Genomic DNA, 25160 nt, shown 5'->3' on the forward strand with positions numbered 1-25160 from the left:
AACCTTTAATTTTACTACAGTAATAAATTCCCAACTATCACCAAACGAAAATTAACTTTCCGATGAGAGTCACATTGTCAAAAACCACATTAATGCAATTCCACAAGCACTGGAAGAACCTTTGAACAACAGTGCAAATTTAACAATAAGATTTACCAACAAAAAAAATAGATTGTATTTTCCACTTTATTTATTTTCTGTATGTTAGATTCAGTAAATAAAATTTATAAATAATATTTCATTCAAATAAAATGTGTAAATTTAAATGAACAAATTGGGGGTCGTTGATGTGTTATACAAATTTAAGTAAAGCCATGAATTTTTTTCCTTATAAATTTCATGCCACAAGACCAGAGACTTTTTTTGAAAATCCACTCAATGAAACCATTTCAACTCTTGGAAGCAAAAGGAAATGGGCATTAATTTAATAGGCAGAATTTTAGTGGAGAATATTTCACAAGAAAAGTGACCAAAAAATAAAAAAGTATTGTAGCATGAAGATAACAAGTGAATCAACAAGCATATATCAAATAATAGTCGACATTTGAAGAGAAAAATCAAAAAACATTAACGAACTTAATAGCCAAACCCATTCTTCATTTAAATGATACCAAATGATAAAAACAATATGTGCATGAATTTCAAAACTTTGAAAAAGCTGAGGAATTTCTTGTTTGCTGTGATCATAAATATTAATTTGAGGCTATATATTTTTTTTCTTTACAATTTTTCTTCCTTTCTTTCTTTCTTTCTGAGCTAATTTTCATTTGAAATAAGAATAAATAATTATTTATTTGTATTGGAAAGAATATCCATTATAATAATTCTGTTTATATAAATATATATATACACTAACAGAAATGAGTTTTACATAGCTGAACTATGTAAAAACCATAGTTCAACTTGTTTTCAAATGTCACATGGAGAATAATCACATGAACATGTAAGCACCAGTAGCAAATCATATACTATGAACATCAGTGCAAATGTTAAAGCAGAAAAATAAGAAAAAAAATACTGTCTTTTTCACTTTATTTAATTTCTATTTGCTAGATTCAGTAAATACAATTTGTTAATAATTTTACAGGCAAATAAAAGGTAACATAGAAATTAACAAAGTATATATTACAGAACTAACATTCATTTGAAATAATAAGCAATAACTATTTATTTGTTGTGCTGTCAAAAGAAGTTTCTCAATGAAAATGCTATGGAGAGTTCAAAACATTGTTTGTCTGATATCCATTATTTAAAATTACTAATGTTAAAGGGAAAAAAATAAATTTCAGTTACAGAAATAGGTTAAGAGCACAAAGAATCGAAGGTAAAATTAATAGTTATATTGGTTTAAAAAATAAATGTAAGCATTAATTTACTAGAGCAATAATTTCCACACGGGAATGAAGAGATCCAACCTATACACACGATTTCTCACCTACGTACAACAAAATTGGCAACTGGATAAGAAAGATATCTTTAAGATAAGATTTAATGAGAAATCTACAGTGTTGCTCAGTTATTCTGTTTGAATATGTAGGTAAACAGAATTTTAAAAGTAAAATAGAAAAAATAACCAATCAATTTTTAAAAAAAAGAAATCATTTCTCTTGTCAGAATTCCATACTCTAACAGCACTCTGAATTCGAAACAGGGAATATCACTTACCCTAAACAAAATGGCGCATAAACTTTCCCACCAAGTTTGGGAAAACATAGCATGAGCAACTGTGGGAAAGAATTAATACACAGAACCAATCGGATAGTAATCTAAACTAAGGAGTCAACTATCCTTTCTGGTTATTTACAGAAATATCTTTCAACTCCTATGTTTTGTGCTGTGAATATATATTAGCCCCAGTAACCTATAATGAAAAATTCAACTGCGTTTTCAAACTTTTGTTTGTGTTCTGTGGTGTGAATATATGTTAAAAATCAACAATTTGGAATATTCAGAAAACCTAGATAGTACCAAGATGTTCCCATTCTGGAAAGAAATGTAAGTTAGTCTTTTTTTTAACTTAAACATAACAATTGATAATTGTAATTTCAATAATCACTGCTCGTATGTTTCGGAAACCGAAATTCTAATACTGAATTGTTTTTTTCCCATAAGAATAATCATAGGGTACAGATTAGAGTATCAACATGGATACATTAGCGAATTTTCATGTCTAGTGTGTGTGTGTGTGTGTGTGTGTGTGCGTGTGTGTGTGTGTGCGTGTGTGTGTGTGTGTGTTTGAGGGTCACCAGCATATAATTAATTATTCAGAAAACCGTAATCACTGCCGCCATCACGAGCCTATTCTAAGAATTTCCACTCTTTAACAGGAAAGGAATTCCCCAAACTGTTTTGGAAATTTAGTACAGCCATCTATAGACAACTAAAAATAAAACAGGACAACAATGATGGATGTGTGTGTCATGCCGGGAAAATTCCAAGATATCTTATCTCAAAAACATCGCCCGCAATTCCATAGGCAAACCAAAGGACTGTGTGATATCACAGAGACAAAAGGTCCCCAGAAATTTCCAAACATTCCAAACTCTATCTTCATCTGAAAACAACACACATCCACGTCACGATTCCTTATCTTATCTTGATCTTGATCTGTTTAAAAGTGTCCCACCAATCACAATACGAAGCCTTATCTACTAATATATCTCCCTTTCCATTCAAAACAATAACGTCACTTATTTACAAATAACAAATGACGTTCACTTATCTTCATTTGATAACAATAAACATTCATGTCACGATTCCTTATCTTATCTTGATCTTGATCTGGTTAAAAGTGTCCCACCAATCACGACACGATTCTTTATCTCTACCATCACCCATAATTCCATACGGGAACCAAAACACAAGAACTGAAGCCATTGACACATATATATTCACAGGGAAATTCCAAACATTCGAAAACCCATGATGTCACGCACACAATGACGTCATCAGATGAACAACCAATCAAGTCACGATTCGTTATCTTATCTTGATCTCGATCTGGTTATTAGTGGCTATCCTACTACTAACCTCTCCCACCAATCTATGGTAAAAGTGGTCAGGTTTATAACGAGACAATAAATTTGAAGCTTGATCCGAAAGTCACGAGAAGAATCGTAGTCTAAGTAATACCCATACGGTTCTTGACTTCATCATTTTAGCCTACAAAGTACAGTAAAATGTACAGACCACGAAATTTCATCCATCTGAACTCTCCTGAAAAAGGTATATATGAAATCAACCTCAAACTTAAGAAAAGGAAAGCTCCAGGTCCATATGAGAATTTTAAGAAAATCATCAAAAACGCCTGCCACATAAAGCTGCAATGCACATCGCTGATATTATTAACGCCATATTAAGACATCACTACTTCCCAGCAGAACGGAAAATAGCTTACGTATCTTAATCCCAATTTCTACATCACTCTCGTCATAACTGAGAAGGTATATTAACATGACTGGAGAAGTCTCAAAAACCCAAATCTAGTCCCTGATATGCAGGACTCCGGGACAAGTTTTAAAAGTTGTGAAAAACATCAGCATAGGATATAGCTGGAAGCAGAACAGGTCTTAAAATAGACAGATTTGGCCTTGCTTAAGCGTTCGATAAAACATGATATAATGATTTTATATGTGAAGAGCCAAAGGCTTCAATTCGGCGACATATAACTTGTTTAAATTAAGGGATATTACATCCCATATAGTTTCTTAGCCGAATAAGAAACTCAAGGAGTTTCATGCCGAATATAGTAACAACTATATATAAAGTTCGGCGATTCCAAGCGTAAGCAAATACCTGGAAAATGCAGCACTGATCCCAAAGGGTAGTGCAAGCTGGGGCAACTCGTGGTAGAGGTGGAGCGAGTTCCGATCACTGTTCTTGATATTTGTCCATAATGTGAACTTAGCTCCTAGGAACTGTATTTTTGTTCACATTATGAGAGAAGGTCACTATCCAGACCGGTTTCGACCTTTATTGAGGTCTCATCAGTGAGTAGCCAGACCTAGTTAATATCAAGTTTGTAGCGAACAGAACTTGTACCCCTACGAGTATTGCCGTGAGGTGCTCTAATAAATTATTAGATATGTGAAGAGCCAAAGGCTTCAATTCGGCGACACGGCAATACTCGTAGTAGGGGTACAAGTTCTGTTCGCTACAAACTTGATATTAACTAGGTCTGGCTACTCACTGATGAGACCTCAATAAAGGTCAAAACCGGTCTGGGTAGTGACCTTCTCTCATAATGTGAACAAAAATACAGTTCCTAGGAGCTAAGTTCACATTATAGGCAAATATCAAGAACAGTGATCGGAACTCGCTCCACCTCTACCACGAGTTGCCCCAGCTTGCACTACCCTTTGGGATCAGTGCTGCATTTTCCAGGTATTTGCTTACGCTTGGAATCGCCGAACTTTATATATAGTTTTTACTATATTCGGCATGAAATTCCTTGAGTTTCTTATTTGGCTAAGAAACTATATGGGATGTAATATCCCTTAACTTAAACAAATGATATAATGAGCTTCTTTTCAAACTCCTGTAGACCCAATTCTCACTGGAAATGGTAAAACATACCATATCCTACCTCGGTGATCTCAAATCTGAGTAATGATACAGGGAATTTCGGCGTCTGAATACAAAACCACAGCAAGTGTCTTCCCAAACGCTTGGTTCTTTGTTATTTCTGGGACTGACATCCCAAGTACATTTACCACCCAATGACTCTTTACACAGACGTTACTTCAAGTCTCTCTCTCTCTATCTCTCTCTCTTTCTTTCTCTCACTCTCTCCATCTCGATCTAGATTAGCAAATGAATAACTGTAATAAGCAATTTCAGAACTAGAACAATGGTTCAAATATGGTAGATGGATGTCAATGCAGAGAAGAGGACTAGGGTGTTATTCACAAGAAAAAAAAAATATCCCCGGAGAGCGAATTGGGAATATTTACAACTCCCCCCATTCCAAGGTAATTCCAAATACTTAGGGGTACAACTAGTAAAAGGTTTTGCTTTTCGGTACAGGTGTTGGGCAATACGACACCTGTATCCATTACTCAACCGGATTTTAAGCATGATACAGCAACCATTCCTAGATGCAAATCAGGGCAAGATCCGATTTCCAAGATGCTAATTCCAAGATGCAAAGATGCTATTTCCGAGCTGCTAATCAGGCCAGTTCTGACACGTATAACTCACCGTATTAAGTCACACGGAGATTCAAACGTATAGATAATCTGAAAAAATTAATAATATTCATATGGGATTTCCCATCCTTCCCTGTTCCTGTGGGGGAGAGGGTTGAGCCCTGCTAATGAGGGACTAAGCATATATATTTTTATGATTGTAGATCTGCGTGTGTTAACGGGGCCTGTTTGCCTGTTTTGAGGGACAAAAAACCCTCTACCTCCGTATGAGACCGGCTAACTCACGTTTACTCGAAAGAGACCAGATAAAATTTCCTCACATCATAGACGGCAGTACAACCCAGGTCTTTCGGATCAAAGGGTCTCATATATATCTATTGAGCTACGGAGGCTCTAGATAATCTCAATCAACTGTCAGTGTTCGGTTGACCATGTCAACTGAACGCTGACAGTTGATCAGCGTTCGATTAACCGGTATCATTTAGAACAAAATGTTCCTACACGAAATCTGCCATAGTCTTTGGAAATGCCGCTGACATCCTAATCAATTAATCGACCAAACGTAGATTGCAATGAGCATGGCCCTACAAAATACGAACTTCGGAAAGCCGTACTGCTCGGACAAATTTAAACTTAATACTTGAGGCGAATCATGGGCAAGCCAAAGGCATAGCAGTTGATCACAACAAACACATACCTTGTACCAAACGTCCAAAAAATGACACCAAACAGATAGTGAATAATAAAAATATTTCATTTTATACTTTATTTTTAAAAAATTATTAATATAATAAATTTTTTTATTAACTTATAAAGAATTAAATAAAAATTATATAAAAACGTACTGCCATTAGCCCGCATTGGAGATTAGTTATTTAATAATAATCGTTAATCCAATAAGTTCTTTGTGCATCCGAGAAAGGGATAAGGAACTACAGGTCCAATCGATTCACTGCAATAAGAGCTATCGGTTATCAACAGAAGAATAGTAGCGCCTACACTGAGTTCTCGGCGGTTGCAGAACCCATGGATCAGACGTATGTGTGCTATGAAATACAGGAGTTTCAGTTCAGACCAAGAAAAGAATTCTAATTACGTTTTGATAATTACTGAAGGTAAGGAGGAATGACGTGAGATCTTTCTTGAGGGAAACTGTACAGGACTGCATTTTGATAGCGTTCAATTTCACACAGTCAATGTTACTTCATTAAAAATTGTGAAGAGATCAAATTTTAAGGCATTAGGATGTAGTATCGCCAGGCTTTCAATGATTGGACTAAAATGAGAAGGAAAAAATGCATTCTACATGCTGTCATGGGTATATGTGCGGATGGGATTTGCAGTCAGTGAGAAGAGGCTATTTATGTACACGAGGAAGAGAATGGGGAAAAGCAAGCATTGCGTTGGGAAAATTTGACGGGAAGAACCCATCTACCAAAAAACAAGAGGACTTTCCAGTTGCAAAAGGTTAAATGCAGAACATGGGAGAGTAGTTTGCCGAGATCTCTGTGTCAGGTTCTGATGAAATGCCTGAGAAACCTTCAGATTGATGACGTCAATTTTTTTCAAACCTTTCCTTGAATTGTATTGAATTGAATGGTGAATTCTAAAAACTCAGCTGTTGATCGGTTGTTGGGAAATGCATGTTGCTAGTAATTAATTAGCTTGTTGGCCTTCAGATAGAGTGGAATTGTTAGAAAACCTGTCCGGTTTTTGATAGAATCGAGGTAAGAAAGCAATCGGGCGATAATCTCTTAGCTGATTTTATCGCTGTTTTTTTTTTTTTTTGGAAAGGTTGAAAGAGAAGTAGTTAAAAAAGTTCGAGAATGTTCGGTGAGTGGAGAGGACTGTTAGTCATTTTGGATGCTTAGAACATTTTCATGGATGGCTGCAGATACTTCAATTTCTATCCGTCTTAATCTTATTCTCTATACTTGATACAGTGAAAATATACTTCCTTTGAAGCAACTTGGTTTTTGTTGGGCTGCCAGAAGTTGCTTATATTGAAAATATACATTGTATCTTGGAAAATATACATTGTATCGTGATACTGTCATTAGAATTTTGTCACGTAAATAAAAAAAAATGAAATAAAATAAAATGAAATATATAGTGTGATTCAGAGGAACTACGCCTTTAAAAAATTCGGAGTTAACTACTGCGGTAAACAACGAACTCACAAATTATGTACACTTGTGGTACTTTATTCAACAGTGACTTCGCAAAGATCAGCTGTGCACTGCTCATTTCGCAAGTACGTTTTACATTTAGTTTTTTTCAAGAAAAACTGCGCATCATCGGCTTTTATGCACAGCGTATTATAAATAATTAAATGGTATTAGACACCATAAAACAGGAGAATAATCACCCAAATAACTAATGCTTAAGTCAAATACTAGAATTGTTCCAAAATTAATGCTTCATTGTGATTGCTTTAAAACTTTGCGAACACAAAATTGCTAACAATGAGATAAAGCAGAGGTTATGTAGGATGGGGAACGTAATTTATTGAAGATTGTTTGGACGATTTTTGTTGTTTACATAATATGAATTGTTCAAAGAACCAGTCTGAAAGAAAGATATGAAAGGCATTATCCAACTCCGTTAAAAAATAAATATATTTCGTGGAAATATACAAGATTGTGAGAGCGAAATATGAAAATTGCTTGCAAAGGATATTAAATTAGTTTCAAACGAATATCTTATTTTTCTATTAAACTATACAAGTTTCTTTACGATTCTGTAGTAGTGTAGTTTGTATTTATTTGAGATAAACGAAATATAAATTATAAGAAATTTAACCAACAGGCTCAAGAAACTGACCAGAACTAAACTCCGAAAAAAGTGATAATAATAACTTTTTTGTTAATAAAAATAGTCATCCCTCGACTTACGTTAGGGTTCCGTTCCATCTTGCATGACTTAAATCGATACATTAAATCAACAGAGTTATACGGGTTTGGGACTTAACCGTAATAAGTATACTGTCAGTTTAATTTTTAAGCCTTATAAACTTGTACTGTGTTTACTGTCACCATAAAACAGGAGAATAATCACCCAAGTCTTCCTCCACAATCACATCCTTCTTATGTGAAGGACCAGACTCCAAGCGTTTTGTTGTTACCTTTGTTTTTTTGATGAAAATGTCCAACATACTTTGCTTATTCCTCTTCTTCTTTTCATCATAAATTTGTTCATAGCAAGCAAACGCATCATATACTTTCGTTTCTATTATTAAGTAGCGTTCAACATTGAGGTCCATGTCTTCAACCATTCTGAGAAAATCACTAAATGCAGAGAACATTTCTGCAAGACCCTTCACTGTGAATTATTTAACTACCTCTTCTTGTTTCTCTTTTATCTCTTCCTTTTCTCGTTCTTCCTCTTCTGCACGTTGTTCCTCCATTTCGACCAATTCTTCGTTGGTCAACTGAAGAAGGGCACTTTCTATGAGTTGAACTATGCCGTCATAATTCATTTCGAGATTCAGATTGTTTTCAAGGTCCACTGTTTCTTCACTCAATTTACAAAGGTCTTCATTTTAATTTTATTTTCGAAACTTCCAAATTCGTGCACAGACCTTTTAAATGTCTTTATCCATACCACTCATACATTGAGAGGCACTTCGTCTCAAGCCACAGCAATATTTTTAATAGCATAAAACTACTGAATGCTTTCCAGAATTGCATGAGAGTCTGGTCATTTATTTCAGTGGCAGAAATGGCTTTTGAAAAAGTTCTCCCTAGATAAAGCCTTAAACACTGCAGGAACTCCTTTAATTAAAAAATTTAAATGTTGCTTTAAATCACACCCTCACATGAATGATGCATTTATGGATCCGTTGATTATTTTATAAATCACAGTAACACATTTCATACCTCTCTGGGTTTTCCAGGGAGGTGTGAAATGTAATTTGTTACTGCGATTTCAAATATACAATGTTTACCAATAATATGCGGTAACCCCTGTAATTTGAAGTTATGGAACATTCCTGGTTTGTTAATAACATAGACACCAGTGTACAGATAGTAGGAATTTCATCGCAGCAGTTGAATACAGGTGCTATGGCAACACGACGTGAACGCAGTGACTTCGTGTTGAGATGTGTCATCGTGGTCTGTCACATAGCTGACATGTCCATGCGTGCTACTGTCTCTCAACCAGAGCATCCAAAATCAAGCACAAAGCCCGTTAACTATGGCTTGGATAATCGGAGTGAATGTTGATTATAATAGAAGAAAAAGGTCATCGTTCTAAAACGGGTGATTTCTGAAACTCCGTCATTTATCATCTTAGTGATTAAGGCCCAGTTGTTTGTTTGTTTGTTTTTTTACGTATTTTGTTTCGTTATTGCAGATTTCTTATCCTTCCACTGGGTGGTATCGAATTATCTCTTTAAATAGTCTCAAATTGTATATTCTTTCATCACATTAAATTCACGCCTTCCTTTATTCTCATATTTTATATGAGAACAAAGGAAGGAATTTCACATTACAAAATACATGTATTTTGTAATGTTGAAATAACTTTAAGACAATCATGTCTTGTTGACATGCCAATCAAAGATATCGCTTAGTCACATCATATAGTGTCATAGCCACTTACCTAAGGCAAGTTTTCTTACTTAGGTAGAAAGCGTAAATAGCCCCAGGCATGATTAGAGAACAAACAATGTGTGTGAGAGTGGTCAGCATTTATAAAACAACATCAGAAGTCAGAACAGCGTAACTGTTAGACATTTAGGAGAGGCATTTAGACATTTGTCGCTCCTAACATCTCGCAAAGGATATAGAATTGCTATCTTTTATTTGTCAGGACCATCCTCTCAAATATCACTTGTGATCATTTTAGTTGGTAAGTAGGTCGCATGTTTGCATTTTATCTCATGAAAATAATACTATAAATAACGAAATGTTGTAGTTGAATTCGTCGATTGTTTTAAAATAATGACTTGGCTGTAGTAGTTCGCTATCCAAAAGGAAAATATCCGTGAATCGATTTTAATTTTTTTTTGTGAAAATTAATTCTCAGGACAGTGCAAACAGAGAATTTCTGTAAGTTTATATAATTACTAAAAATCAGAATACGTAGTAGAATATTGATTCATTTTGATTGTAAGAATCAAATTACGAGTATTCAAAGAATCATGTGATAAATACATGAGCATTCTAAATGCGTTTATTAAAGTTGAATATGATTGAAGATAGTTTTGTTGCAAATGAGTCAACAATTATTGAACCAACCAATCTCACCGATAGTCATAAAGTTATACTTAATACATAATATATAGATACATACATACTATACATACTTCCTACAAAGTATATTTTGTAGGAAGTTTAATCAAGAATGTTTAACTCTAACATGTATTTATGCTGTTGTTGTAAACTATGTATAAGAGTAAATAAAGCTTTCAATATTTAGTTTTATCTTTGTGTTAAATTATCAAGGAAATTCTGGTTGACTGAATCTGTATTTGTGCGTGTGCTAGTTTATTTATTTTGGAAACTTCAGTATTTGATTCAGTTTGAATATAATTATCATATTTCGTTGAATATAATTAACTTATTACATGATTTTTATGGGACCCTCGCTCCGACAGATGGTAAATTCTCCTACATTAGCATCGTGGTTGAGCTAAGGATTTTTGTCTATTTTTCATTTTTATTTATAGTAATTTTTGAAATTTTATTTCTTTCCAATATAATTCTGAAACCGTGCTTTAGAGATAAAATACGGAACTTTTTGAAACTAATCGAATTCATCAGTAAGCTGAGTGTTGGTCTCACACAGGGCGATAAAACTCATCTCTACCTAACGAGAATCACAAAAAACATGGCGACAGCAGGATTCGAACTCTTAGCATGTCATTGGTTGAGTGGATATACTAACCATTCGGACAACAAGGTAGAAAAGAAATATCAATCAAGTATTTAAGAGGAATTCAATACATAACTTATTTATCCACTTATATTAGATATACTCATACATTATACTCCATCAATTTTATTATACCACTTAGTTATGCAATCAACAAAATAGCGGTTTATATTTTTATCTCATAAAAATATAATATTTATATTTTTATATAAAACTTTTATCTATGATTTTAATTGTAAGAATCAAATTATATGAGAATTAAATAATTGTAAGAACATGTGATAAATATATGATCATTCTAAATGCATTTATTGAAGATGTATAAGATTGAAGATAGTTTGGTAGCGAATGAGTCAACAATTATTGAACCAACAAATCTCACCGATTGTCATGAAGTTATCGAAAGCCTGTAACGTGTAATCATGTTATAAACGATTGTTATACCATCCTATCTTCGATACAATGCTATTTGAATTAAACGGAATTCCTCTATATATATTTTTTTTTTTTGTTTGTTTTTTTGTTTTTTTTGCAAGAATCCAGAGAGAGAGAGAGAGAGAGATTAATGTTGCTACGTAATTATAGGATACAGAAATACTGGTTCAAGTGTCCAATTTATATATATATATATATATATATATATTTTCCAGACAAGGCTTTTAATATAACGAAATTCTTAACATTTTAAATTATTCTAAGCACGCTAGAAAACTTATTTCGAATTACTGTGGAAAATCATTGTGTTCATAGGAAACTCATTAATATAACTTAATATTTTAAGTTAAGGGGGATAGTAAATCCCGTATTATTTTACAGCCGGTACGAAACTCGGAGATCGAAATCCATCGAAATCTATGAGTTTCATGCCGAAGAACTATCGGCGAGTCCAGGCGTAAGTGATCACCTGGGTTGTACAACACTTGGGCAACTCGTTGCAAAGGTGGATTACTGTTACAGATATTACTGTTTTACATTATTAAGTAATGTAAAACACTAATATATCTTCTTGGAGCGGCGTTTTTACATTATGAGAAAATATTAAGGATAGTGACAAACCTTGCTCCACCTTTGCAACAAGTTGCGCTAGTGTTGCACTACCCAGGTGATCACTTATGCCTGGACTCGCCGATTGTTCTTCGGCATGAAACTCTTAAATTTCGATGGATTTCGATCTCCGAGTTTCGTAACCGGCTGTAAAATAATACAGGATTTACTATCCCCCTTTACTTAATTTATGTCACAGGAAAAATAGCCTCTTGGCTCTTTATCGTAATAACTTAATATTGTGAATGCATAAAACAGTAAATATCAGGAAAATAATGATTTCATTTTCACATAAAATATTCTTCTGAATACGCTGACTACTACATTAATATCTTCATAATATTTCTTCACGGTCTTTCGAATTATGGAAACTGTTATCTGTCTTACAATCTGATAATTATTTCACACAATATTTATTTATAATAGCTTCCAAAATTCCCCATTTTGCATGCAACAAAACTGGAAATAAAAATATTTTAGATAAGGCATTTAACTAACAAGCTGCAATCAAATGTTTTGGAAAGTGTCCAAAAATAAACAAACAGACAATAGAAAAGTGCTACATCTACCATACAAGTTGACTGTTAACATGTAATACAGCTAACCGTAAACAAAATCAAGGCTATCTGTTTAAGTTCCCATTTCTTCACTCTAATTAGGCTTCGATTACGATCTTTTTTGCGTGTGTTTGTATGTGTGTGGTTTGTTTGTTTTGCAGTTGGCTCACTGTTGTTAAGGGCAGGGCTTGGTCGTGTTGGGAAAACATGTACTTAAGACCATAGGATCTTGCAAATATTTCATTAAAGGAAGCTGGCAAATATAAAACCTAATTTTGAGTAAAATAGTTTAATAAAAATTATAATTTCTCAGACTGACATTTCAGTTTTCTCTCAAAGTCATATTCAGCAGTATGCACATTTATAGCAATAAATGAACAAACACAAATAAAAGTAAAATAAATAACTGAAAATTAAACTTAGTTATCAAACAACATTTTTTTTCGGAAAAAAAAACCTGCGACAGAAAAAAAAATGATATCAGCGTTTAGATCCATAAAAGCTTCAATCTGGCTCTCTCTCTCTCTCTCTCTCTCTCTCTCTCTGGGCTGAGACTTTCACTAGTATTGAATAGAGGTTTTCTACTCTCTGAGGATTCTGCCTAATCTCAAATCAGAAAAGACAGTTCGTATCCACTCAGATGACAGTGAAATCTTCTCAATGCATTAAAAATAGCAAATATACTGGCTACCTGGAGAGTCAGCGTGTTTTAAATAGGGCCGACCAAGACAATTCCAATGACAAGGTTTATTCTCATAAACTGTCTGAAAAAATTGAGACATTTATTTTCATTTTATTTGCATATAAAATGATGATTGATCTTTAATATCCTCGTTATGTATCGCATGATGTAAGATGTCAGTATTTCGTACTATTCCAGTTATGACTATATTTAAAAAAAAACTGCACATTTATTCTGATTTTATCGTATTTAAATGTGAAATTTATTTCTAACACTTCTACTTTCAGGTAACTCCACCTTAATACACTGTTGTGTAATCAGGGGCAATCAGTCTTCCTAATCCTTGTTTTATTCCACAATAGATCTTGTCAATGGCATGCAATGGAATTTCTTACAAACCATTGGAGGAGGACCATTTTTTGCAGGATACTGATATTGATAAAGTAGTAAAAAAGATATGCGAAGATCCAGAAACAAGAAACTCTTATCTGCAAGAACTCAATAAAGCGACACCTGGTAATTTGGAGTGAACTATAATCTTGTTAATAAGTATTTGGAATGTTTAAAGTTTTTGAATATTCGCTTCACATATAATTAAGGGTGGGGTGCATATTCTAAATCCACAAACAATTCTTGAAAGTTCACAGAGAGTGATTGCGAAAATTAAATGAAAGACATTCTTGCTAAGAAATACAACACAGAGATGGATTTAAGTAGCTCCCAATTTGGCAGGGGCAAATGCTGGTCTTGAAATTCAAGCTTGCTATGCGAAGTTAAAATTAAATTGAGACTATGTTTAATGCTGCATTTTCTGCAGTAATATATGTACTGTAGAATGGTAAATAAATACATTCTTATGTAATATTATCCTTTGTGGAATATCTTTTCCTCTTCTCACTCTAAAGTTGTAGAGTCGTAATGGTATTTAACTAGTGAATAATAATAATAACAGAACAGGGCGGTCTCCAGTTACCTTCCTTTCAAATCGAATATGTTTTTGTTTGTTTGTTTATTTGAGTAGATATTTGTGTTCAGGAGAGCCAGTTTTCCTGTTTGCTGATGAAAAACACCGAGTTTACTCGACAAAAATTACCTTCCTCCGTATCGACATTAGTATTGTCGGTTCAATAATCCAATCATAATATTGGAAATTTACTAAAACGAGTTTTACATATATAGTAATCCCACCCACGAGGTATTAAAATCAACAGCACAGAAATCCAGTGTGTTTGTGTGTGTGCTGGCAGTCATAGTTATACACTAAACATCCGAAGTCACACACACTCAGCATAAAATAGATTGCGATATCCTTTTCTTTAAGACACTGGAGTGCATAAAGTACTAATAAGAAGAAATATTAAATTTATTGGCAAATGTTTCATACATGCACACACACAAAAATGTTTTTTTCTGAATCAGGAAATCTGATCTGATAGCTATTATTAATATCCCACAGACATTCAGCAAATGAAACTCAGTTCAGGAGCAGAAATAGTATACAGGACTATAGATGACAAAGATCTTACCGACGGAGATGTGCAGAAAGCAAGAGAGGAGCTAAATGAAAACCCAGAAACACGGGAACAATGCATGCAGCAACTCAAGGAAATGCTGAGTAAGACTATGAATTTACTTTTGAAAATGTTATAAAATTAATAATATAAATGAACGCTAATGAAATTATAATCTGTTCAATTATAGTGTTTTAAATAATATAAAATAATCTTTACATGCTTATTATATAATGCTTATAAAATTGTATTATTATTATTATTATTATTATTAGATCGTATTAGATCTCCTGGGACTCATCGAGTGAAGCCACATAATATACACACCAGCTGTTATACCTGTCCTTGAATTCATTCTCGCTTCTTCCACACACAACATCCAATGACAATCCATTCCAATCACACACTTCCCTATGAGAGAAAAATCTATCCCCAACTCCCATTCTTAGTGGCATTCATTCTCAACTTCCACGAATGCCCTCGCGTCATTTCCCCACCCCTCCATAACACGAAATATTGTATATACATCTGTATAACGTTTTCAGAAGTATGTACGTCTCAATCATATTACCTGCTTCTTCGCCCTGTTTTCTGGTGTCTGCAGTCTACAAATTCTCAGTCTGTCTTCATAATATCAGTATTCCGCAATCCTTATATCATTTTAACACTCTCCTTTGCATTCTGTTCATTGTGTCAGAATCACAACGGAAACCACTCCAGATCTGAGAAGAATAGTCCAAGTGAGGTCTTATCAAGGGGCTTTGTAAACAGGCACGATGGTCTCTTTATTCTTTATATGTGAGAGTTCGTTTCATTATTGAAATTATCTTTTCAGTTGTATCTTTGATACATGGCCTTGAACTTCAACGTACAATCCACTAACACTCCAAGATGCCAAGCTTGGCAAATTTCTTCTAGCATAATCCCGTCAATATATACTAAATACGCCAAAGTGCATTATTTTCCATTTACTTACATTGAATTGACATCCATTGTCCCATGCCACGATTTCAGCCTATTCTAATCATTCTTCAAGTACTGCATATCAGCAGCATTCCGGATTACCCTACCCATCATTGCCTCATCAGCAAATAGCTGTATGTCGAATGTCGAATCCTTGTATGTCACTGAGTGCATAAAGTACTAATACGTTTCTTGGTTATACGCTGTAGTTCAGCGTATAACCTTTTCTGAATGGAACATTCATAAACTTAGTCACTTCCCAAGAGAGTACTGTATGATCACTGTCACCAAACGAAGGCAGAATAGTTATGTCTTTAATTGACCCCCCCCCGGCACTATATTCAAATCTAACACTCTGTGACTTTGAGTTTCTTCTGTCACTTGCTTCTTGAAGAAGTCTCAAAACAGTTCAATAAACCCAGTTGCATTTTTCTCATGAGATTTTACTGCTACGCAATCAATATTTGGATAAATAAAGTCTCCCATTATGATTACTCTTTTCGCACATGTAGTCCCTGTTTGGTGATGCATTTTTTCGTAACCAGTAATCGATCCTCCAGGTCTGTAACAATACCCCACTATGTAATTGATCTGGTTGTATTCCACCTCACAGAAGGTGGCTTCAAATTCAATGAGACAAAAAATACTGTTACTAGTACTACATTCATAGGTCTCGAAAAGCGGCGCCTCGTAAGATTTTGTAGAGGTGGAGCTGCAATGCTACCAGTCCAAACCGTACGTAAATCACGCGTTAACCCCACCTACGTTATCTCCACTCGGTAATGGTTTGGTGAGGTCTGCAATGAATGCAGCTCCAGCGTTGAGTATACTAGCCAGTACTGATACTAACCCTAGCCCGCACACACATTGACTATTTTGAAATACCACTACTGCTACAAAATGATTTATATAAAATACTATCCAGCGGAATTCTATTACAAGCAGGAAACAACGGTTTTTAGATAAAGATATCAAAATTTTAGAAGGGCGATAATAAAACAGGAACTTTCATTTTATACTGGACGAACCGCCACTGGTCTCAACACTAACTGGATTCAAGTCATCCAATATCATTAGCAGCACATTCCCCTTCTCTCCTATCTTCTCTATCCTTCCTAAAATACTATATATTTTACACTCGATGTCCGTTAGTATGATTCTGATAGCCAGGTCTCACTAATATCTACTATCTGAGGTCGTAACATATCGGCCAAGGCAACAAATTCTACTGCTTTGTATCTGATACTCCTATCATTCGTGTACAGACATAATAGTCTACCTGCATGTTCTTTTGTATATTCCTGTACACAGTTGGACAACTTGAAGATCTCTATTCTTCTCTAGTGCTTTTTACATGTAGACATCTTTCCACACGTTTGATTGGTCCGAACTGGGCGAGCACAAATTCGAAATCATTGACTCCTCATCAACATTTCCATGACAAATCCCATTCCCGTGATCAGCACAATTATATAACATTGTCGTTCTTACACTCACAATCTCACCATTCGTACCATTATAATCTATTTTCTCTCATTCTCTGTGTAATGTCTTATACTAGTTATTAGTTTTTCTAGACTCCTGATACCAAGCGCATTGAGGTTTAGGCCATCCCTCTTATACAAATCCAATATTCCCTCAAACCCATTCCACACATCCCAAAAACTCTCATCCATTCCTTCTACACAGCCTACGCATAGAATCTTTTGCCATTATAGCCCTCCTTCTTAATTCATTTTTATAATATCAAGGTTAAATACTGACGATTTTCACTCTCTCCTCTTCCAACAACACTTTCATGTCCTCTCTCATATTGAACTTATCGCTAGTTACTTCGTTAGTACCTACTAAAATTACGATCTCATTTACGTTTCTTTTTTGTTTTTGAATTGCATGCGTTATATTTTTATTTTTTATGGTCGCCATACCAAATAACATCTTTCTTATTACAAACAAAAAAGAACTTACGTGATTTTCGTTACTTTCTGGCTTACCTGATCGCGTACTTTGTTGTTTCTTATTTTGCTTCTTAATTTTCTTTTCCTTTCTATGTCCATTCAAACGCTACTCGACTTCCTGTGATTCCCTCGTTGTCTCTCTGATAATTTGCTTTCATTTCGTTATTTTGGTGGTTATTTATTTTTCATCACCTCCTGAATATCTTCAACAACCTCCTAGCGGGCCAGCTTTTGTTGTTCTCGAATTCGCTGCTCTTTTCAGCGTTTGCGATTTTGGGCCACTAAACTATATTTAATACTGCAATATCTTGATAGCAAATGTGTTATTAAACACTAAATATACTAACAATTCCTACATCTACACCAATGTACTATAAAACACGGAGATTCTAAGGGAGAAACAATGAAACAATTAAATATCACCAATTTCACACGAGCTCTAAATTCACAGGCCAATCACATGTAGCCTGCGACCAGGATATGGAATTATTATATATCATATATAAAATTATATAAAATGTTATATGTAAAATATTTAGGAACAGTTTATTTTATTATATTATAAATGTATATTATACATGTTTACTTATTAAACATTTATAATTATATACTAAAGTTGAGTTTGTGTGTCCCTTGCGGTACAGCCATGCTTGGAATTCTTTTCTTCACTGATTGGAGACAAGTTTGAATTCCGAATTATTTTGTGTTCGATTATTATCATTTAGGCTTAATAGATTTCTTTCCTTTTACAGAGAAAGAAAATTTCCGTGTACCAACCAATCCAATGTTCCTTTTGAAGTTTCTTCGTGCTAAAAAGTTCAATGCCGAAAGGGCGTTCGACGCCATTAAAAACCTCCATAAGACCAGGAGAGAACAGGAAAATTACGTAGTGGTGAGGGACTTTGAAAAAATTCCTGAGTTCTTATTTGAAAAGTATATGACGATTCTTCCTTATCGGCACATCGGGGGAGAATCTATCTTCTTATGTCGTCTCGGTAGGTATGTTAGAAATGACCCTATATCGTAATCTAGATCTGTGTGCGCGCGCGTGTGTGTGTTTGTTAAGAAGCCCAGAAACGTATATTCACTGTCATTACTTTTTTTTTCATAAATTTCTTTTTTTTTCTCCTCCACAAATTAGGTATCGGCAATATTACATCTTCTATCACTTTGCGACATGCCTGGCTTTCATAAGTTCAGATAACTGTGCGAAGAAACAACTTATCTGGTATTGGACGTTCGCTTAACTTTCGATATCAAACTATTTAGCACATATTGAGTGTAACATAAAGCAAGATATTTATTCAATTGTTCAAATAGATTTGCACTAATGTGCTCCCATACTTTTCGAATAAGAAGGTGTCTACACGATGACATCTGCACGAATCAATAAACATGTAAAGTGGAGCTAAATATTTTTTTTCTCGATAATTCGGATGCAGAGAGATTACAGCGAATTCATCAGGTTCATACAACTGATAACAGCCATAACATGCGGAGAATAATAATTAAAATGGTGTTCAGAAAATGTGTAAGAATACACGAAAAACCATGAAGTTGTTTGGTTACTTATCTTTTTAATAACAGAACTGGGAATAAAAGAACCAGCTTCCGCACCATCCCATACAACTGAACTTGCCAGATGATGTTTTATGTTGGATTATGGAAAAGACAATATTCATATATTGTAATTTGTTTAGAAAAATTATTAGAGAAAGAATATTAGAACAATCATAAGAAATCTGAGCTTCGGATTATGTGAAAGTCGAACTTGCTGTCTTCGGGATTTTTCTAATTATGTTTGTTACGAGTTAATCTGCTTGAGGACAGCCTAATATGCTTTCAGTACTTTCATGTAAAAGATGTTTTACTCTTCGGTTCTTTATTATGTTCCATCAGAAAAATAAAGCCTTTATGTGCAGGTTTCATTTATGGTTGCTATATCATCTAGATTGAAATCAACAATTCTTTAGCGCAAATAGCGTTAGTGTGTGTGTGTGTGTTAAGAAGTCCAGAAATGTATATTCACTGTCTAATTACTTTTTTTCATAAATCTCTTTTTTTTTCTCCCTCACAAACCAGTTATCGGCAATATTACAGCTTCTATCAAATTCGGACATGCCGCTCGTTGGTTGCAAAGATGCGGGTTCGAATCCTGTGTGGGAAAGTAAGAAACTTTATCAGTGCTTTTTGACGTAGATGGTCTCATGTGTTGAATCGCCTTTATAAAGATTATTTCCTTGCAACAAAGGCTCATACGCAGTCTCTCCAACCAGAGGTCATCATGAATATTCACTGTGCTATGCAGAATTAAAGTAAAAAAGCTGTATTTTTTGCAAAATTGTGAGTATACCTACTAACAGACAGCTAAAACTTTAAGATTCCGTAAACTATGAAGGCCCATATTCTTACAGTAGTGTAATTTTTTCTATTCCACTGAACTCATATTTTAATGTCATTTACTAAATTAAAAAATAACTTTATCATTCAAAAGCATATATATTTAATAAAAATCTCAAACGAGTTATATTTATTCACAGAACGGGTCACTATTCTTCTAAAATAAGAGACAATAAGAACATTGCGTAGAAATATACAAAGAAATGAGTGACGTAATGAATGGAAAATTCAAAAATAAATGCAGATATAAATGCGAAAATGATATTCGTTTAAATTTAATCCATTGAATAAAATGTTGTAGAAATACAAATCTGCAACGGTGGAATAAATCATTTTAAAGACAACATGTGAGGAAATGGAATAAATGTCTGATTTTTTTAAAATACTAATGTTAAGTACTGACTTGCTTTGAAATAAAATGGTATATAGCAAACAACTGAAAATGTAAGAAATCAGTTTTTCAGTGAAAGAGTAAAGATATGTATCTTTCTAATACAGGTTTTTATCGTTCTGTACCTTCAGTAACTCACTATTATTAATGATTTTTATCTAGAATTCGTTGGTTTAGAAGATTGCAACGCTGTCTTTTCTTCTCAAGCAATGACGTGTATATACGAATGGCATGGCAATTATGAGCTAAGTCAGATACATGGCGGAGTTTCTGTATACGACTTACAAGATGTCACCTGGAGTAATTTTTGCAGACACATAGGATTGCGTGCACTTCTAATTCTCATTAAAGCGAATCTGGTAGGTAATCGGAATGTTGCAATAAAATATATTTAAAAAACATCCTTCTACATATTTAGCTATAAGTCAACAACATTTCTTACGGAAGCATACATTTTATGATATTGCAGGTCAGGTGGACAAATATCTACACACACACACACACACACACACACGCACACACACACACACACACTGAGTGGCTAATTTATTAGGAAAACCTCCTCATTTTCCTGAATCGGGAGGTGTTTCTAATAAAGTGATCCCTCAGTATATAGGTAGAAAAGTATCAGGAAGAAAATCACCTTCAGTCATCATTAGCGAGACCAGCAAATTCACTTGTATTTGAAATGTTTTTATAAAATTCTTCATGTCCTGGTTTATTTTCGGTATATTTCTTTTATAATAGAAACCTAAACACGGTAAAATGTTTGCATTTTTAAATCAAACGTTAACAATGTTCTGAATATAAAATGATAACGGATACTTTGAGTATTCTGAAACAAATTTCAAGTATCTCCCTAAATGGTGGAGAATAAGTAAACCAAACCTTTAGGTTAATGGAGATAAACAATCATTTATAAATTTAAGTTTTAAATTCGAAACGTTAACAAATTAGAAAATAAGGATAGCATGAAGGTTCTAGCCATGGTGAAGTTTTCATGAATTGTTTAAGAAAATTAGCCCAAAAATTAGACAGAAAAATGACGTGGGTTTCGGGAAAGAAGTGGAGAGTGAAAACCAAATACTTTGCACCGATATATCGAAAGGCTAGCACAAAACCATAAAATACATTTTTAAAGAAATAGATTAAAAGATTATGAAATTTAAAAGTACGATTTAAACTAAAAACAATAACGAAATAATAGCATACAAAATCAGCTGGCATTACGAACAGTGTACGTGAGGTTTGGTTGGGTGGTCTCAAGGCAGAATTTTGAGCTTGCGATCTGCTTCTCTTGATTCTAATTTAAGTTTGTTTGACTTGAGAATGAGGCCGCCGACTTTATATTCTTTCATTGCATGAGGATAACATTAAATAGAATCTTAATATTATGATTCTGATATTGTTTACAGCATAGTAAATGGTTGTCATTGTTTATTGGTGGGATTTCAATAATCAGGTACAGGAATAGTGCAATCTCAGTTCAATTCAATATTGAACTGAGTTCTTTTGAAGAGTTCTTCTGAGTTCAATTGAATTGAATAGAACTGAATTCAATTCAATTCAATGTGTTCGACTAAAACACATCCCTGATGTTGAGTAGTCCCTATTTATTGATTTCCAATAACATTCAAACAATTTGTTGCTCAGAGTTTCGAGCAATAAGAACCGAAGAATATGCCGTAAACACGTGAAATCCCTGGATAATCTCTCTCTCTGTTGGCAAATAAATAAAATAAACTTCTACACTTTACTCTCCAACCAAACGTTAATTGATATTCATCGCACTAAACAAGAAGCTCTTAAACACCTTTCTTGTTATTTATCTGATGATGTTTTACTGATCGGTCGGCATGCCGCCATTATGCTTGCTGGTTTCTTCAACTTCATTTTTTGTTTGTTTCTGATTAACTCATAAATTTCATATATTTAAATCCATTTCGTTCCAAAAGTTTTTATCTTTTGGAACGAAAGTTAAAAAGTTGGTTTTATAAGTACAGTAGGACCCCCATATCTGCGGTTCGATATCCACGGTCAACCCTGTTCCGGAGATATTAACGTACGAAGGTCAACTTACGAAACTTTCACAGTCTCTTCAAACATTCGGCTTTGAAATAATGTTGGATCTGATATCCACTTTGCTTTTGTAATTTTACATCGCCGAAATGAAGCCGTATGGCTCTTTCGTTTAGTAATAGACAGTTCGGTGATCGCAGAGATTGTCCAACACCAGGGCAACGCGTTGCAAAGGTGGAGAAAGATACACACTTCTGAGGTTGCTAAAATTTCATTCACATTCAGATAACTTTATTACAGTATGTTGTTATAATTGATCTGTTTTATTATTAGTTACTGTTGTTGATCTCTTACTGGGCGTAATTTATAAACTAAACTTTGTCATAGGTATTTATGTATAGAAAAAGACATGGTATATATAGGGTTCGCTACTATCTGCGGTTTCAGGTATCCGTGGAAGAGGATGGAACCAAACTTCGCGAATACGGGGGCCTACTGTATATGGTTTATATCTATCCTTTGAAATATCGTTACTTATGTATTTGCACCATGATTCTCATTTTCATGGCATTGATATATGTTTGATTTATTACACTTCGAAATTTAAAACTAAGATAATGAATAACATTTTATAATTATAAGGGGTCTAGTCAGTAGGTAAAAAAAGGAGTAGCTGTATTAACATGAATCTTAGATTTCATTTATTATGATAATTGATATTTAAATTCATTCTTATTTTGATAATGTGTTTATTAGGATATGAAAATATATTGTTAAGAAAATCAGAGACTAATATTGGTCGACCGCTTTAATAAGTGACTTCATTGTAAAACTGTTTAACTCTATTTCAGAATGCATATCCATTTCGCTTGAAGCAAATACACATATTAAATGCATCATCTCTATTAAGAGCAATTTATTTTGCAGTCCGATATGTTGTCAGTGAGAAGATCTACAACAGGGTGAGTTTTCTGTTTCTACATTTAAAACTTCATCCGTTTCAATAAATTTACAGCATTTTCTCTCCTTAGATTCATATTTATTTGTATAAAGAGATACTATTTAACAAAATGAAGAAGAGTTCCATTCAAACGAAAGCGATTCTTCAAATGTTTACAACCAGGAAAGAGTCACATTCATTTTTCCATTATTTGATCTACGAGAATGTAATTATAGAGCATTTGAAGATGTGGGTAAGATGATAGCTTGATCATTTGTGAATCATGCTCATTGTTCGAACCACTTTTGTCACCAATTAGCATGCGTATAGCATTGATAATCCATAAGGTTCGGTGCTTTGGAATTATTTAGAAATAATTCTTTGTGGATTACGGATGTATGTCCTGCTGGTGGTCTTCTATTTGTTGGGCAATATTTGAGTTTCAAAGAAACAAACAAACAAAAAAAAAACTGAGGTTTGAATAAACGAAACCACCGTCTTCGCATAACACTGGATAACTCCTGTTCAGCTGAGAATTTCTGCGAAAAGCTTTTCAGGCATCCTACAAGTGAATCTGAATCCCAGATTATTCCAACCTAAGAACAAATACAGTGCCTGCCTCCTGACTGACCAAACGAAATTGGGCCTTTGGTGTTTCTATCTTAATTTTATTCATTTACTTTCTTTACTAAATATTTACACTTTAAATATAAAGTGTAAATCGAATAACATGAATAAAAATATGATTTTTAAATAAATTGTTTCGATAAGGTATTTTTCTAAATCATCACATTGCATATTAATACCTTAAAATATGTTTTACAAATATCAAGTTGTTTACTAATTTATAATTATTATTTCCATTATTTTTTGGTTGCAGGTTATTTTACATGACAATCTGGAGTCCCTGCATGAGTACATTCCACCAGCACTTCTTCCTTCAGAGTACGGTGGCGAGCTTGGAACATTTGCACAGCAGTCTCTTTACAAGAAACTTGTCGAGTGGCATCCGCGATATGCTGAAGAACTTAAATGTGGCTTTTAGTCAACCTCACATGAATAATGTATTTATGGATCGGTTGAGGCTTTTGCAAATAAATGAAGTCAGAAATCGATTTACTGTGGTTGTAAATATTGCAGACGTTGAAAATTTTACTTGTTTGCAATGATTTAGGAACTCCCATGCGTGCCTAAATAATTTCAAAATATAAATTCTACAATAAGTTTTCTCTTCGATTGAGGGTTGAAAAGTGGTGCTCACTCAATTGGAAAATTCTTTCTCTGTTTAATTGTAATAGAAAAGTCATATTGCTTTTGTTAATAAAATAGTAACTGTTATAATAACAATAATCTGTTTATAATAAGAGAAACTGTTATATTATTTAAAATATAACTAAAAGAATGTTAGCATTCTACAAAGCTTTGAAGGCAGGTAAACAAAGTCTCTCACAATGGTCAAGTTCGAGGCTATTTGGTAGAATGACGTGTTGTTAGAAAGCCACCAAAATATCTGTGATTTTTGTTGTTTTATTCAGTGTTTTCTTAGATTTGCTTAGATTATTTTTTGTTGCAGGTACAGGTGCAGATACATGATAATTTGGAATCCATGCATGAGTACATTCCTCCAGCTATTCTTCCTTCACAGTAAGGTGGCAACCTTGGAATATT

General features: G+C 33.9%; 1 protein-coding gene and 1 long non-coding RNA gene across 2 annotated transcripts; both read left to right on the forward strand.

The window, feature by feature from the left end:
• The first annotated feature begins 9948 nt into the window (after window positions 1–9948).
• Window positions 9949–14865, forward strand: LOC150106981 (uncharacterized). Its single transcript, XR_016548338.1, has 3 exons — window positions 9949–10001; window positions 13598–13826; window positions 14767–14865. It is a non-coding gene; the product is annotated as an uncharacterized LOC150106981 (long non-coding RNA).
• Window positions 14866–14872: 7 nt separating this feature from the next.
• On the forward strand, window positions 14873–24537 carry LOC150106982 (alpha-tocopherol transfer protein-like). Its single transcript, XM_090393528.1, has 5 exons — window positions 14873–14925; window positions 18495–18737; window positions 20696–20892; window positions 23404–23514; window positions 24373–24537. Exons 1-5 carry the CDS (start codon window positions 14901–14903, stop codon window positions 24535–24537), a joined length of 741 nt encoding a protein of 246 aa, XP_090249654.1. The 5' UTR covers window positions 14873–14900.
• Window positions 24538–25160: the final 623 nt, after the last annotated feature.

Source organism: Typopeltis vanoorti, chromosome 5 (genome assembly GCF_054136105.1).
Source record: "Typopeltis vanoorti isolate ZY-2024b chromosome 5, IOZ_Tvanoo_1.0, whole genome shotgun sequence".
In the NCBI taxonomy this organism is placed as follows: Eukaryota; Metazoa; Arthropoda; class Arachnida; order Uropygi; family Thelyphonidae; genus Typopeltis; species Typopeltis vanoorti.